We start from the raw sequence: 15,678 nt of genomic DNA on the forward strand, positions 1-15,678 counted from the left end.
GTCTTCTCTTTATGGTAGATTTGGATATTGATACGCCTACCTCCTGGAGAGTGTTGTTCACTTGGTTGGATGTTGTGAAGGGGTTTCTCTTCGCCATGGAGATTATTCTGCGATCATCCACCACTGTTGTCTTCCGTGGGCACCCAGGTCTTTTTGCATTGATGAGTTCACCAGTGCTTTCTTTCTTTCTCAGGATGTACCAAACTGTAGATTTTGCCATTCCTAATATTGTAGCAATTTCTCGGATGTGTTTTTTCTGTTTTGGCAGCTTAAGGATGGCTTGTTTCACCTGCATGGAGAGCTCCTTTGACCGCATGTTTACTTCACAGCAAAATCTTCCAAATGCTAGCACCACACCTCAAATAAACTCCAGGCCTTTTATCTGCTTAATTGAGAATGACATAACAAAGGGATTGCCCATACCTGTCCATGAAATAGCCTTGGAGTCAATTGTCCAATTACTTTTGGTCCCTTTAAAAACAGGGTGGCACATGTTAAGGAGCTGAAACTCCTAAACACTTCATTCAATTTTAATATGGATGCCCTCAAATGAAAGCTGAAAGTCTGAACTTCAACTGCATCTGAATTGTTTTGTTTAAAATTCATTGTAGTAATGTTTAGAACCAAAATTAGAAAAATGTTCTCTCTGTCCAAATATATATGGACCTAACTGTATATATATATATATACAGTACAGACCAAAAGTTTGGACATACCTTCTAATTTAAAGATTTTTCTGTATTTTCATGACTATGAAAATTGTACATTCACACTAAAGGCATCAAAACTATGAATTAACACATGTGGAATGATATACTTAACAAAAAAGTGTGAAACAACTGAAAATATGTGTTATATTTTAGGTTCTTCAAAGTACCCACCTTTTGCTTTGATGACTGCTTTGCACACTCTTGGCATTCTCTCGATGAGCTTCAAGAGGTAGTCTCCGGAAATGGTCTTCCAACAATCTTGTAGGAGTTCCCAGAGATGCTTAGCACTTGTTGGCCCTTTTGCCTTCACTCTGCGGTCCAGCTCACCCCAAACCATCTCGATTGGGTTCAGGTCTGGTGACTGTGGAGGCCAGGTCATCTGGCATAGCACCCCATCACTCTCCGTCTTGGTCAAATAGCCCTTATACAGCCTGGAGGTGTGTTTCGGGTCATTGTCCTGTTGAAAAATAAATGATGGTCCAACTAAATGTAAACCGGATGGAATAGCATGCCGCTTCAAGATGCTGTGGCAGCCATGCTGGTTCAGTATGCATTCAATTTTGAATAAATCCCCAACAGTGCAACCAGCAAAGCACCACCACACCATCACACCTCCTCCTCCATGGTTCATGGTGGGAACCAGGCATGTAGAGTCCATCCGTTCACCTTTTTTGCGTCGCACAAAGACACGGTGGTTGGAACCAAAGATCTAAAATTTGGACTCATCAGACCAATGCACAGATTTCCACTGGTCTAATGTCCATTCCTTGTGTTCTTTAGCCCAAACAAGTCTCTTCGGCTTGTTGCCTGTCCTTAGCAGTGGTTTCCGAGCACCTATTTTACCATGAAGGCCTGCTGCACAAAGTCTCCTCTTAACAGTTGTTGAAGAGATGTGTCTTCTGCTAGAACTCTGTGTGGCATTGACCTGGTCTCTAATCTGAGCTGCTGTTAACCTGTGATTTCTGAGGCTGGTGACTCGGATAAACTTATCCTCAGAAGCAGAGGTGACTCTTGGTCTTCCTTTCCTGGGTCGGTCCTAATGTGAGCCAGTTTCTTTGTAGCGCTTGATGGTTTTTGCAACTGCACTTGGGGACACTTTCAAAGTTTTCCCAATTTTTCGCACTGACTGACCTTCATTTCTTAAAGTAATGATGGCCACTCGTTTTTCTTTACTTAGCTGCTTTTTTCTTGCCATAATGCAAATTCTAAAAGTCTATTCAGTAGGACTATCAGCTGTGTATCCACCAGACTTCTGCAGAACACAATTTATGGCCCCAACCCCATTTATAAGGCAAGAAATCCCACTTATTAAACTTGACAGGGCATACCTGTGAAGTGAAAACCATTTCCGGTGACTACCTCTTGAAGCTCATCAAGAGAATGCCAAGAGTGTGCAAAGCAGTCATGAAAGCAAAAGGTGGCTACTTTGAAGAACCTAGAATATAAGACATATTTTCAGTTGTTTCACACTTTTTTGTTAAGTATATAATTCCACATGTGTTAATTTATAGTTTTGATGCCTTCAGTGTGAATGTACAATTTTCATAGTCATGAAAATACAGAAAAATCTTTAAATGAGAAGGTGTGTCCAAACTTTTGGTCTGTACTGTATATATATATATATATATATATATATACATACACACAAAGCATACACCCAAAGTAAAAAATCAACAATGATGTATTACCATATTTGTACTCCAAAGTTAAATGGAAAGGTAGTACAACTAGACCCGTATAAAACAAGGACATTTTAAATATAATTTACCTAAGAATTGAATAGTTATGACAGAATAGATAATGTTTGCCAGAAGACAACAAACTTTTGTCCCTTTAGGGGTTAATACTTTTCTGATTTAAAGGAAGGTGAAAACTTAAAAAAAAATAAAACAAAGTCTGTCAAAGTCAGAAAATGACGCAGGGAGGAGGAAGAGCGAGGTGAGATATATCCATAATCTTCTTTATGTAACTTCAAAAAAGGTAACAAAAAGGCATTTTTAAACATTACAAATAAAAATGAAAAATATACTATCAACATCTAGCTTTTTTCCTTAGCTAATATCCTAAATCACCCTAAAATGGCTGCTGCATCACCTGTCAAGCCTTTTTACTGGCGATGCTAGTCCTTCCTGATTGGCTGCGTTATACCCTGTGATGTGATAGCTGCAAGGCATTATGGGGAAGCTTGCATAATCTAGCTGTAGATCATTTCAGCTTTCTGTGACAGATCTATAAAAAGGTAACAGGCATTTTCCTTTTTGTGATTTGCACAAAACGAACACTGTTCGAATTTGCCATGACCAGCAAATTTCATAAAATTCTACTTGCTTGTTATTTGCATTGAATCACTTTGATCATTTGTAGTATTTAACCTTCACTCCATTCTTGATCTTTAAAAAATTAATAAGTTCACCACTGGTTCCACTTCAATGAGCAAATCTAGAAGATCTGAGGCACCTGGATTAGTTACCAACCATTAAATCCAAACCTTTTCCAGTTCTGCCGATCTTCTGAATTTGACTGAAGCAAATAACTGGTAGAATGATCTTCTGATATGTCTTACATACTGTTGAGAAGATTATATTTCTCAGGACCTACAGAATTATAGGGCACTTAAGACCTTTAAATATAAAGTTCATCCAAATGTATCTCAAAAACCTTCAAAGATACTATGAGACTCTGAGAATGGTTGTCATGATCACTAGATCACTTTATGATCTTCAAATTTCTTGCCAAAGCCAGGAGCTGATCCTAGAAAGTAGGAGAACCCTTGCTATCAGAGTGCTTTTCCAATTTCACTGTGATGCAATAGACACTGGACAAAAATACTGCCATGAGGATAATCCCAATAGATAAATGGTCTATATCTTGTGGATCCATGACTATTCTGAAAAACTCTTGGTATAACCTGACATCCACAGCTAAATATAGATTGGTCAACATGAGGAACATGTAGGCATTATATGGACTAGTGGAGAAAACAGTCACAATTTTGTTGATATTTGTCACCTTGGTAGACCTTTTATAGTTTCATCTACAACAGTCAAAGCCGAAAAGGTAAATTTGGTCACCGTTATGAATTTTCAGACTAAGTGAGTCTAATGTGGTAATAGGAAGCAATATAAATCTAAAATAAGTAATAGAGCTAACATATACTACCTAAGATAGATAAGGTTTTGTAGAATAATGTAGAAAATTGGGAATTTTTAAATTTAAATTTTCTTTGTTCACAGGTTTGGTTAGTGGAAAAACACTTATAGACTTCAGTCTTGGACCAATTATCATGCACCTCATTTCGGTCTGTGAGTTCTTCGAAGAAATTTCAATGCTAAAAGTTAATGATGCCTCCATTAAAGAGTTTGAACTGTAGAAAAACAAAGATGCCAAGGCCTTTGACTGGACTCAAACTTCAAAACTCTTTCTAGAGTTAAAAGAATTAAGCAGGTCAAGAATGAAGTATAATTTCTTTCTCTGTGGTTTATGTTTGACAACTTTATAACTAAACATACAAATGGGCAATGGATAAGCTATTGATGTGTTCTCGGGGGTCACAAGAGAGTTTCGACACATAAGATTCCAGGCGCAGTTGACTTGTCTTTGATTAAGCGCTAATCACTGATGTTGTGAAATGTTTGTATTTTACAGCGATGGGTGGCAAGAAGAAGAGGAAATTCTAAGGGGAAAAATAAAGGAGATTTTAAAACTGGACCTCTGCAATGACGACCTTATGAATTCACTGCCAAAATTTGACTGTGTCACTAGTATATGGGGTCTGGAAACGATCAGCAAGGACAACGAGGATTACATAAGAAACCTAAGAAAGCTCAACAATTTAGTCAAAATCGTGGGATATCTGTTATTTTATGCAAGTATTAATGCCCCATATTTTAAAATTGGAAAAGACAAGTTTCACTTGTTACCTTGTGATGAAAATTTCTATAGGAAGGTAATAAGTGAGGAAGGGTTTGAAATAAAGCATTATGAGAATCAGGAGAAATTAATGATCTGTGGTGTTGTAGACCATGAGAGAGTAGTGTTCATCGTTGCCCAGAAAGTCAGAAAGCCCTAGAATTGGTGGACGTCATCACCAATGTATTTATGTAGAGGTACAGTTAGGTCCATATATATTTGGACAGAGACAACATTTTTCTTATTTTGGTTCTAGACATTACCACAATGAATTTTAAACAAAACAATTCAGATGCAGTTGAAGTTCAGACTTTCAGCTTTCATTTGAGGGTATCCACATTAAAATTGGATGAAGGGTTTAGGAGTTTCAGCTCCTTAACATGTTCCACCCTGTTTTTAAAGGGACCAAAAGTAATTGGACAGATTTAATAATTGTAAATAAAATGTTCATTTCTAGTACTTGGTTGAAAACCCTTTGTTGGCAATCCCTGCCTGAAGTCTTGAATTCATCGACATCACCAGACACTGTGTTTCCTCCTTTTTGATGCTCTGCCAGGCCTTCACTGCGGTGGTTTTCAGTTGCTGTTTGTTTCTGGACCTTTCTGTCTGAAGTTTAGTCTTTAACAAGTGAAATGCAGGCTCAATTGGGTTGAGATCAGGTGACTGACTTGGCCATTCAAGAATATTCCACTTCTTTGCTTTAATAAACTCCTGGGATGATTTGGCTTTGTTTTTTGGGTCATTGTCCATCTGTAGTATGAAACGACGACCAATCAGAAAGCTGTATTTGGCTGGATCAGAGCACACAGCATGGCTCTGAATACAACAGAATTCCTCCGGCAGATTCTGTACTGTGTCACATCATCAATAAACACTAGTGACCCAGTGCCACTGGCAGCCATGCATGCCCAAGCCATCACACTGCCTCTGCCGTGTTTTACAGATGATGTGGTATGCTTTGGATCATGAGCTGTACCACTTTTCTCTTTCCATCATTCTGGTAGAGGTTGATCTTGGTTTCATCTGTCCAAAGAATGTTCTTCCAGAACTGTGCTGGCTTTTTTAGATGTTTTTTAGCAAAGTCCAGTCTAGCCTTTTTATTCTTGATGCTGATGAGTGGCTTGCACCATGCAGTGAACCCTCTGTATTTACTTTCATGCAGTCTTCTCTTTATGGTAGATTTGGATATTGATACACCTACCTCCTGGAGAGTGTTGTTCACTTGGTTGGATGTTGTGAAGGGGTTTCTCTTCACCATGGAGATTATTCTGCGATCATCCACCACTGTTGTCTTCCATGGGCGCCCAGGACTTTTTGCATTGATGAGTTCACCAGTGCTTTCTTTCTTTCTCAGGATGTACCAAACTATAGATTTTGCCACTCCTAATATTGTATCAATTTCTCGGATGGGTTTTTTCTGTTTTTGCAGCTTAAGGATGGCTTGTTTCACCTGCATGGAGAGCCCCTTTGACCGCATGTTTACTTCACAGCAAAACCTTCCAAATGCAAGCACCACATCTCACATCAACTCCAGACCTTTTATCTGCTTAAATGAGAAAGACATAACGAAGGGATTGCCCACACCTCTCCATGAAATAGCCTTGAAGTCAATTGTCCAATTACTTTGGTCCCTTTAAAAACAGGGTGGCACATGTTAAGGAGCTGAAACTCCTAAACCATTCATCCAATTTTAATGTGGATATCCTCAGATGAAAGCTGAAAGTCTGAACTTCAACTGCATCTGAATTGTTTTGTTTAAAATTCATTGTGGTAATGTCTAGAACCAAAATTAAAAAAATGTTGTCTCTGTCCAAATATATATGGACCTAACTATATCTGCTGCTTCTGTTATTTGCATTAACCCTTTTACTAGGTGCAGTTACTCCCTATTAAGAATTTGTATTTCAATCCAAGAAATTGAACCCAAGGCACTCCCATAGTAAGGCAAAACTCGTGCAGCCAAAAACTGATAACACAGGTCCACAAAAAATCTATATATTTTTCAGGTGCCATGGTTTTTTGAATGGATTTAGGGTATTTTGAGGGTGCTGAATTAAAAAATCCCATTACTTTTGCTGAATTGGTTTTAGTTATTGAGATAATTCATCAAAGAAAATAATGCATTCCGCCAATGTGACTTGTGTGTGATAACAAATGTAATAGTGTCACGATTCTATCGGGTATCTGTCGGGTATCCCGGGACCAGGGGCTCCTTCCTTGGCCATAACGCTAGGGGTGCCAGAACTATTCCTGTTTCACAGATTACTTCTAATGATGAAGACACCGGGGCCACGTACCTTGCTGAGTTCCAGAATCTGCCCTCAGTCTGTTCTTTCACCCCACCCAGAGAAGAGGGGAGTAATAGTATATGGCAATACACCAACTAGACTAACATGGTAATACAAACAGGGATAAAGGAAACTACCAATCATACAAATATACTCAGATAAAAAAAGGGGAAAACACTGGGGAGTGAAGGATGGGAAAAAAAACAACAGTAGGAGGATTTGCACACAACCAAAACAACGCAACAGTTCTACATAAATCCAACAAACACCTCCTCCAACACCAACACTCCACCAACTCCTGAACCATGCAGCATTGAAGCTAACTCTGACATTTCCTGACGCCGCAGGACCGGAGCGGTGTCGATAAAAGGTGAAGCTGCGGGAAAGTGAGTATAAGAAGGGGGCTTACATTTAAAGCTCCACTCCAGGGCTGAAAAAAACCCGCTGGAGTGGTGATTTAAACAAACTTGGCACATTAAATACAAGTAGTAAAGTAGGGGCAATCTCTTAAAGGTTAAATTATTGGATAGGCAAACATCATGTATAGATTTCTTCTGGAGTTCACAATGTAATTGTTTAAATCAGATAAGTTCCAATTTTCCTCAAGCTTTAATAATGTTGCTGAATTAATGGACATAGACTGTAATATAAATGCTGTTTATTACTCTCCATGTTCAATCCTAATCCAATAAACTGTATGAACACAAAGCATTGTGGGTATTTAATACTGAACAGAGAACTGTATTTTGAGTTTCTATGCACAAGCCTTCTCCCCAGATGAAGGACATATTCAGACATTTATTGTACAGTACAATAAGCAAAATTTTCTGAACAATGAGAAAGAAGGTGTGGTGCCCCTGAGGGTTCAGTCACCACAGGGGTACTGCACTTCATAAAGAGGTGTGGTATCTCCTCTTCCAGGTAAGGATGGAGCACCACACAGGACCCCAACTTCACACTCAACACTACACCACTCCAGTTCTGTAGGGGGCCTAAATGCACCAGGGTGCTGCCCCGGGCTGGAATAGAGGAGTTGGGGGGAACAAAAGTGAGGGGTAACCACGTAGTGAGTGAGGATGGAGGAACCACTTACCTAAGCACATTAGCACATTCTATAATACTGGAGGCCATCTTAAGTTCAAGGTCTTTGGTTGTGGGTCTTCAGTCGGGGTCCAGCTGAGCCTGTAGCTGGCTGGAGGTTCGCGGTCCTCGGTCTCAGGTCTCGAGACGAGGAGCGGGTGGAGTGATTGGCGGTGGAGTATTGGTGCCTCCGCCCCAGCCAGGGTCCCAGAGCAAGAATGCCAAGGCGGGGAGCAGAGGAGAAAGCTCCAAAGGCGGGGAGCAGAGGAGAAAGCTCCGAAGGCGGGGAGCAGAGGAGAAAGCTCCAAAGGCGGGGAGCAGAGGAGAAAGCTCCGAAGGCGGGGAGCAGAGGAGAAAGCTCCGTAGGCGGGGAGCAGAGGAGAAAGCTCCACAAGAGGGGTGACCGGTCCCCAATATCTAACTTTGTACTTCATGTCACTGTTGGAAAAGTCCGGAGGCTTAGTGGATCCCAGGGGGATTCGGACGGAGCGGAGTCGCCACCTGTATACCCTAATCTGAGTTTATCCAGAGGGACCCGGCCTTATACCACGCTCTCATCACAAGTCACCAAAGAGGGACATTGCATTACTCGTACGGGACTAAGTGGTGGACACAAGGCGGGAGAAGACAAGCAAGAAAGGAACACATTAGAGCGGGGTCTTGACAGGTGCTCCTGAAATACCTGGGAAGTACTGAACCCCATCATGGCAGCCGCAGCTCACTGTGAGACAGCAGAGAGATACTTTGCGGCTGATAAATCATCAAAGTGAGTAAAGACCTGGATGACTTCACCTACCGCCTCTGTCTGTTCTTTACTATGCAGCACTGCACCCTCCATCACACTACACATCACACTAATCTGCCCTGAGGCCTACTCCACCTGTGGGGAGTAATACCAACTGAGCTGCTTGAACACCGGCCTCAGAGGACTGATGCAGCGCTGGTGATCCTCACCAGGCACCACAGGTGGCGTCACGAACTTTCCCTTTCCCTTTTTCCTACAATTCCAAAAACCCCATCAAGCTCTTTGCTGACCACCCTGGATTACAGACCGGGCCAGCGGCCGTGACATCCCTCTTCCCCATCACACCAACAGAGAAGGCCCATGTCTCTGAGTACCCCACGGCCCAGGGGGCACGTCAAGCTTTGGAATCATGAACAGGATTTCGTGCCCGCGGCAACGGCAGAAGTCTATACCCATTGCCACCAGGTACTGTGCGCCTTTCTACAGAACTGAACAGGCGCCATTATGTGCAGGGTAAACGACAACATCAAAAGACCTCCCATTGTGGGCCCGGATCTACAATGGCGCCAAAAGAGCAGACCTCCCCTTCCAATAGAGACTGTCCGTATAGTTCTGTCCGTCAAGACGGATGGGACATCTCAAGGAGTGACCGTCATCCAGCAGCCACCGAACCACCCCCGAAAGAGGAGGCGAATAAGAGGGAGACAAGGTGTGTTCTGGACAAGTCTAGACAGACCGCACCCTGCCGCCGCGATGGAAGGAGATCAGGATGTGCCCTCAGTCGCTGACCCACCAGCCACCACCTCCCTCACTCTGGAGGGATACAGTATACAATTGACAGCGGAGGAGGCCGAGTTCCTCTGTGGCGAGATGCAGGGCCTGACCCGCCAAACCGAGGAGGCCCAGCGGATGGCGGTCGCCGCGTGGAGAGAGGACCTGCTTGGGAAGCTTGTGGCCTGACGCCAGAATACTCGCGCCCCGTCAGTGATGCCCCAGCCCTGGCGGAGAAAGAGGAGTCGCAGGAAGCCGCGTGCAGCCCAGGAGTGGGTAAGGAAGAACCCCTGTCTGGGTGCGGAGTGCGCCGATTTACTCCTGGACCTTCTACCGTCACCTCCATCCCCGGGCGCCACCGTTTGGGAGCAGTTACTGGCCCCGGAGCCCGAGGCCCAAACCGCTGCAGCATCCGGAGGCCTGCTACCCCTTCCACTCCCGGAACCGTCAGCTCCTGCCCTCGCCTGGGTGTACGCACACCCAACTCCGGACTGGTCCACGAGAGTGGAGGACCAACAGCGGCCCCCATTAACACCGTTGCCAGCACCCCCGGTGGCCTGCCCAGGAGGGGAGGAATTTGTATGGGACAACCAGGGGGGGGATCTTATGTTTCCCGGGAAGACCCAGGCTGAAGCCCGGAGGCTGAACTTCCAGTTGTTTGTTTACTTTATCTTTGATATCTACCATGTTTTCTAAAGACATTTGTCCCTGTGGAAGTTGAGCAGCAGACAGACTTAACTGTAAATAGTTGTGCCTATTGAGGTGCCACCTATTGGTTTTATACATCACAACCCCAGACCTCAGAGCAAAAACACGTCTGGCGTGGCTCTGCTGGAGTTCCAACTCAGGATCACCATGCCCTGCAGCCACCCCAGGGCCTACGTTGAGGGTTTGGGGCAGGTCCCTCATGCTGCTGAACTTGCACTTACATCACCTTTTCTACAATATTTTCTACTGTTTTATATATATATATATATATATATATATATATATATATATATTAGTGTTGAGCGAGCACTAAAATGCTCGGGTGCTCGAAGCTCAGGCCGAGCTCGCCGTGATACTCGGGTGCTCGACCCGAGCAATGAGCCCAATGTTAGTCTATGGGAGACTCGAGCATTTTTGCGGTGGCACCCCCGGCAGTATTTTAAAAGCCTAACAAGTGCCAAAACCATAGTGACAGTGCTCAAATGACATGGGGACAGCATGGGGATCGCCCCAGGAAGCATTTTTGACCCCCAGGTCACTGCTGTCAACAAGGTGGTCAGAGCTATTAAGCCACTTTTACAGGCTCACAATAAAACGAAAGTGAAACATTTTTCCTGTGAAATATGTTAAGGAACATCCTTTCCAGGGAAAAGACTTGTGCATAAGTTAAAATAAATGACCAAAAACAAAAATACTCCTCCACACCTTCAGCAATGTTCACAAGTAGCATTTTTTATGCGTTTTTGCACTTTTGTATTGCTTTCAACTATGACAAATGCATTCACCGGGAAATGTCATTTTAACACTTTACAACCTTATCTGGCCATGTGCTGTGTGACACATGCATAAAGTGCTGAAAAGACATGGGAACAGCATGGGGAAGACCCCTGGAAGCATCTCTGACTCCCAGGTCACTGTCTAAAAGTGTGCCCATCATAAGTGATCCTTGCCGCATCAGAAGATGCAGACTTGCAACTATCCCCATGCAAGTTCTAGTCCCAGGGCAGTGTTCAATTGTACCTCCCCCATTCCTTGCAATACAAGCGCAAGTATGCAGCCTGCCACCCACCCACCCACCCCCAGGCTGCAATACCATACTGCTTGCTTGCTTGCACTTTAAATTGGGCCTTTTAGGCATGTGGAGGCGGAATCTGGCCACCACGCAATGGCTGTGTCGGCGGCCTGGTATCCATACTCAGTCCCCAGCCGCCTGGTGGCCGGGTGTCCCCGCTTGCTCCCCAGCCTCCAGGGGGTGGCCGTGTGGCCATACTCGGTCCCCAGCCACCCCTATTTGTACCGGTAACCTTTCCCACACTTTTCTTAGCCTGGCCTGCTTTAGGGCAGCATTGGCCGAGCCCACCGGACTATCAGACTCCTCCGGTGGGCCCTGGCTTCTCCATCAGGGGAGTTGAGAGTGCCAAGGTGAGGAGCATGATGAGGATGATAGAAGTTAGCATCTGCTTTGTTTTGTTGTAATGCAAGCGCATGTATGTAGTAGCGGCTAGGCCTGAGGAGGTCAGCGTTTTGGCGCATATCCTACCTCCTCCGAGGAATGCTGGATGTTTTCCTGCTACTATCCAAGTTCTATGACTCCCGTTAAAACAAAGCTTCAGGTGATAAATGATGGATGAGGTAGTGGCAAAGGAGAAAGAGCAGGAGGAACAGGGACCATTCACATCAATATCAGGCCAGTCAACCAGATATGTCTTGTAGGATATGTTTCTGTAACAAAAGGAGCGGTTCAGCTACACAGTTATAGGGCATACAGTGAGTGCAATGCCTACCAAAAATTTCGAGGCACTCCAATGCCCCTTGGAAATGACATGGAGGTCAGAGGGCGTTAACTAAACCTTTTTTTCCATTTATAGCAACTGGGTCTCCTGTGCACTGTTGGCCTAAGCAGTGAATGGAAGGCTTTCCAAAAATTATGAGGTACTGCAATGCCCCTTACAAGAGCCATGTGTGGCACCCCAGGGGTCTGGTCACCACAGTAATAGAGATTACGTCGGAGAGCAAGTGGGAGGTTTCCTGGTCAGGATCCCTTAAACATGCAACATCCTCCTGCCCCAGTCCTGGGAGGGGAGAATTCTGCCCTTATAAACAGGATCTGGGGTGGGGTTGAGTGAGTCAGAGAACAGAGAACAGTCAGAGTCAGAGTGAGAGCAAGGGAAAGTAACAGCAAGGAGCTCTGTAGGAGCTAGGAGCTAAAGATGAGGGGCTGGAAGCTGAGCAGAGCTCGCCCTGGCAGAAGACAATAGGAACCGGACACAGGAGTCCGAAGCTGTGAGGACTTATATATCCAGCAGCAGAAACCAGCCGGCAGGGGATTTCAGGTCCTCTGGCCATAGAAGCCCGGAGGCTCAGTCACAAGCAAGGGACCAGCACCGCCGTCGTGGAGTGGAGGCTAAAAGAAGGCCCCAAGTCACCAGCCATACGGGTGAGCACTACACGCTACACTCAGGGATGTGGGCTACTTCTACCCGCTTACAGCAAGGTTGCCAGGAAGAGTGCAGACAGACGGGGAGGCCTACAACTCCACCTGGCCAGGGGAACTCCTGCTTGCTCACAGACTGACCAGGCCTCTTATGCTAGCCAGTACTCCCGGGAGGGTCTACCTTATAATCATCAGTAAAGACCCTGAACTGCACTGCAAAGACTCTGAGTCATTCCTGCTGCGCTCGTGCACCATCACCCCCATCATCCACACTCACTGCCCTGAGGCTATACTCCTCCCGAGGGGAGTTATCCCATTTTATGCTGCGCACACAACACCAGCCTCAGCGGTCTGCCTCGCAGCGGTGGTACTCCCTGACCGCAATCCACGGGTGGCGCAGTCGAACAATTAACCTCAAAACCTAAGAAAGATTGCCACTGGTTTGACCAGCCTGAGCCACGGGACCGGGTCACAGCCACGGAGACTACAGACCCCAGAGACCCGGCACCGGGTATCCCACACGCATGTACACATGGCCCAGGGGGCGCGTCACATGCAGTACAGCATATTACAAACATAAGTCCCATTATTGGGGAGTGGGTGTCCCATAGTATTTGCTTATGCCTTGAAAGCAAAAGCTGCCAAAAATTAGGACGGAGCAACTTGCAATGCCCCTTACAAGAGCCATGCAGTACAGCATAGAATCATAGAATCATAGAATGGTAGAGTTGGAAGGGACCTCCTGGGTCATCTGGTCCAACCCCCTGCTCAAAGCAGGATTCACTAAATCATCTCAGACAGATGTTTGTCCAGCCTCTGTTTGAAGACGTCCATTGAAGGGGAACTCACCACCTCTCGTGGCAGCCTGTTCCACTCATTAATCACCCTAACTGTCAAAAAGTTTTTTCTAATATCTAATCTGTGTCTCCTCCCATTTAGTTTCATCCCATTGCTTCTAGTCTTTCCTTGTGCAAATGAGAATAAAGATGATCCTTCTACAATGTGACAGCCCTTGACATATTTGTAGACAGCTATTAAGTCTCCTCTCAGTCTTCTTTTTTGCAAGCTAAACATTCCCAAATCCTGCAACCGTTCCTCATAGGACATGGTTTGCAGACCAGTCACCATTCTGGTCGCTCTTCTCTGAACTTGCTCCAGTTTGTCTATGTCTTTTTTAAAATATGGTGCCCAAAACTGTACACAGTATTCCAGATGAGGTCTGACCAAAGAGGAGTAAAGACCGATAATGACTTCACGTGATCTAGACTGTATGCTTCTGTTAATACATCCCAGAATTGTATTTGCCTTTTTTGCTGCTGCATCACACTGTTGACTCATGTTCAGTCTATGATCTATTAGTATACCTAAGTCTTTTTCACATGTACTGTTGCTTAGCTCTATTCCTCCCATTCTGTATATGCTTTTTTCATTTTTATTGCCCAGATGTAGTACTTTGCATTTTTCCCTGTTAAAAACCATTCTGTTGGTTGCTGCCCACTGCTCCAGTTTTTTTAGGTCTTTTTGAATCCTCTCTCTCTCTTCAATAGTATTAGCTATCCCTCCTAGCTTTGTGTCATCAGCAAATTTAATCAGTTTACCCTCAATTCCTTCATCTAAATCATTGATAAATATGTTGAACAATACAGGTCCCAGGACGGAGCCCTGTGGTACCCCACTTGAGACATTCATCCAGCTGGATGTGAAGCCATTTACAACCACCCTTTGAGTCCGATCACTAAGCCAGTTATGAATCCACCTAACAGTTGCCTGGTCCATTGCATACTTGGTCATTTTTTCAATAAGGATGATGTGAGATACTTTGTCAAATGCTTTGCTGAAGTCAAGATATACTATATCTACAGCATTTCCCTGATCCACCCAGTCAGTGATTCTGTCATAGAAGGAAATTAAGTTAGTCTGACATGACTTGTTAGTTACAAACCCATGCTGACTCTGGTTAATCACTTCATTCTTATCCATGTACTTATATACATGTTGTTTAATAATTTGTTCAAAGATCTTTCCTGGTATAGAAGTCAGACTCACCGGCCTATAGTTCCCTGGGTCCACCTTCTTCCCCTTTTTGAAGATAGGAACAACATTTGCTCTTCTCCAGTCTTCTGGGACTTCTCCTGTTCTCCAAGAATTTTCAAAGATTATGGAGAGTGGTTCTAAAATTTCTTCTACGATCTCCTTCAGTACTCTGGGGTGTAATTCATCTGGACCTGGAGACTTGAACTCATTTATGTTAGCTAAATATTCCCTCACAATCTTTCTGTTTACAGATAACTTGGATTCCTCTATTCCTTTAAAAGGACAGTGAAGATCAGTTGATGTTACATTTTCTTTCTGAGAGAAAACAGATGCAAAATAGGAGTTAAAAAGTTCGGCCTTCTCAACATCCTCTCTTACCATTTCTCCATTTTCATCCTGTAAAAATCCTATAGCATCTTTGACTTTTTTTTTACTTTTGACATACCCCCAAAATCCTTTTTTATTGCTTTTGACATCTCTTGCAAGCCTTAATTCATTGTCAGCTTTAGCTAACCTGATACGTGCCCTGCAGGATCTGCAGACTGCATATTACAAACATAAGTCCCATTATTGGGGAGTGGGTCTCCCATAGTATTTGCTTATGCTTTCCCAGCAAAAGCTGCCAAAAATTAGGACGGAGCAACTTGCAATGCCCCTTACAAGAGCCATGCAGTACAGCATATTACAAACATAAGTCCCATTATTGGGGAGTGGGTCTCCCATAGTATTTGCTTATGCTTTCCCAGCAAAAGCTGCCAAAAATTAGGACGGAGCAACTTGCAATGCCCCTTACAAGAGCCATGCAGTACAGCATATTACAAACATAAGTCCCATTATTGGGGAGTGGGTCTCCCATAGTATTTGCTTATGCTTTCCCAGCAAAAGCTGCCAAAAATTAGGACGGAGCAACTTGCAATGCCCCTTACAAGAGCCATGCAGTACAGCATATTACAAACATAAGTCCCATTATTGGGGAGTGGGTGTCCCATGGTATTTGCT

The 15,678-nt window shown here is 44.1% G+C and overlaps 1 protein-coding gene across 1 annotated transcript; it reads left to right on the plus strand.

Annotated features, from left to right (window-relative positions):
* Nucleotides 1–3,353: 3,353 nt before the first annotated feature.
* Nucleotides 3,354–4,779, plus strand: LOC141205027 (nicotinamide N-methyltransferase-like). Its single transcript, XM_073664065.1, has 3 exons — nt 3,354–3,468; nt 3,944–4,076; nt 4,356–4,779. The coding sequence occupies exons 1-3, from the start codon at nt 3,354–3,356 to the stop codon at nt 4,777–4,779; spliced, it is 672 nt and encodes a 223-aa protein (XP_073520166.1).
* Nucleotides 4,780–15,678: the final 10,899 nt, after the last annotated feature.

Source organism: Phyllobates terribilis, unplaced genomic scaffold (assembly GCF_046119375.1).
Source record: "Phyllobates terribilis strain yellow unplaced genomic scaffold, ASM4611937v1 Scaffold_1__5_contigs__length_1240528914, whole genome shotgun sequence".
Lineage (NCBI taxonomy): Eukaryota > Metazoa > Chordata > Amphibia > Anura > Dendrobatidae > Phyllobates > Phyllobates terribilis.

Coding starts and splice junctions, on each gene's coding strand:
- LOC141205027 (XM_073664065.1), top strand. CDS start 3,354: ATGTATCTCAAAAACCTTCAAAGATACTATGAGACTCTGAGAATGGTT. Junction 3,469..3,943: donor CCAGGAGCTGATCCTAGAAA/GTAGGAGAACCC, acceptor CTTTGTTCACAG/GTTTGGTTAGTGGAAAAACA. Junction 4,077..4,355: donor TCCATTAAAGAGTTTGAACT/GTAGAAAAACAA, acceptor TGTATTTTACAG/CGATGGGTGGCAAGAAGAAG.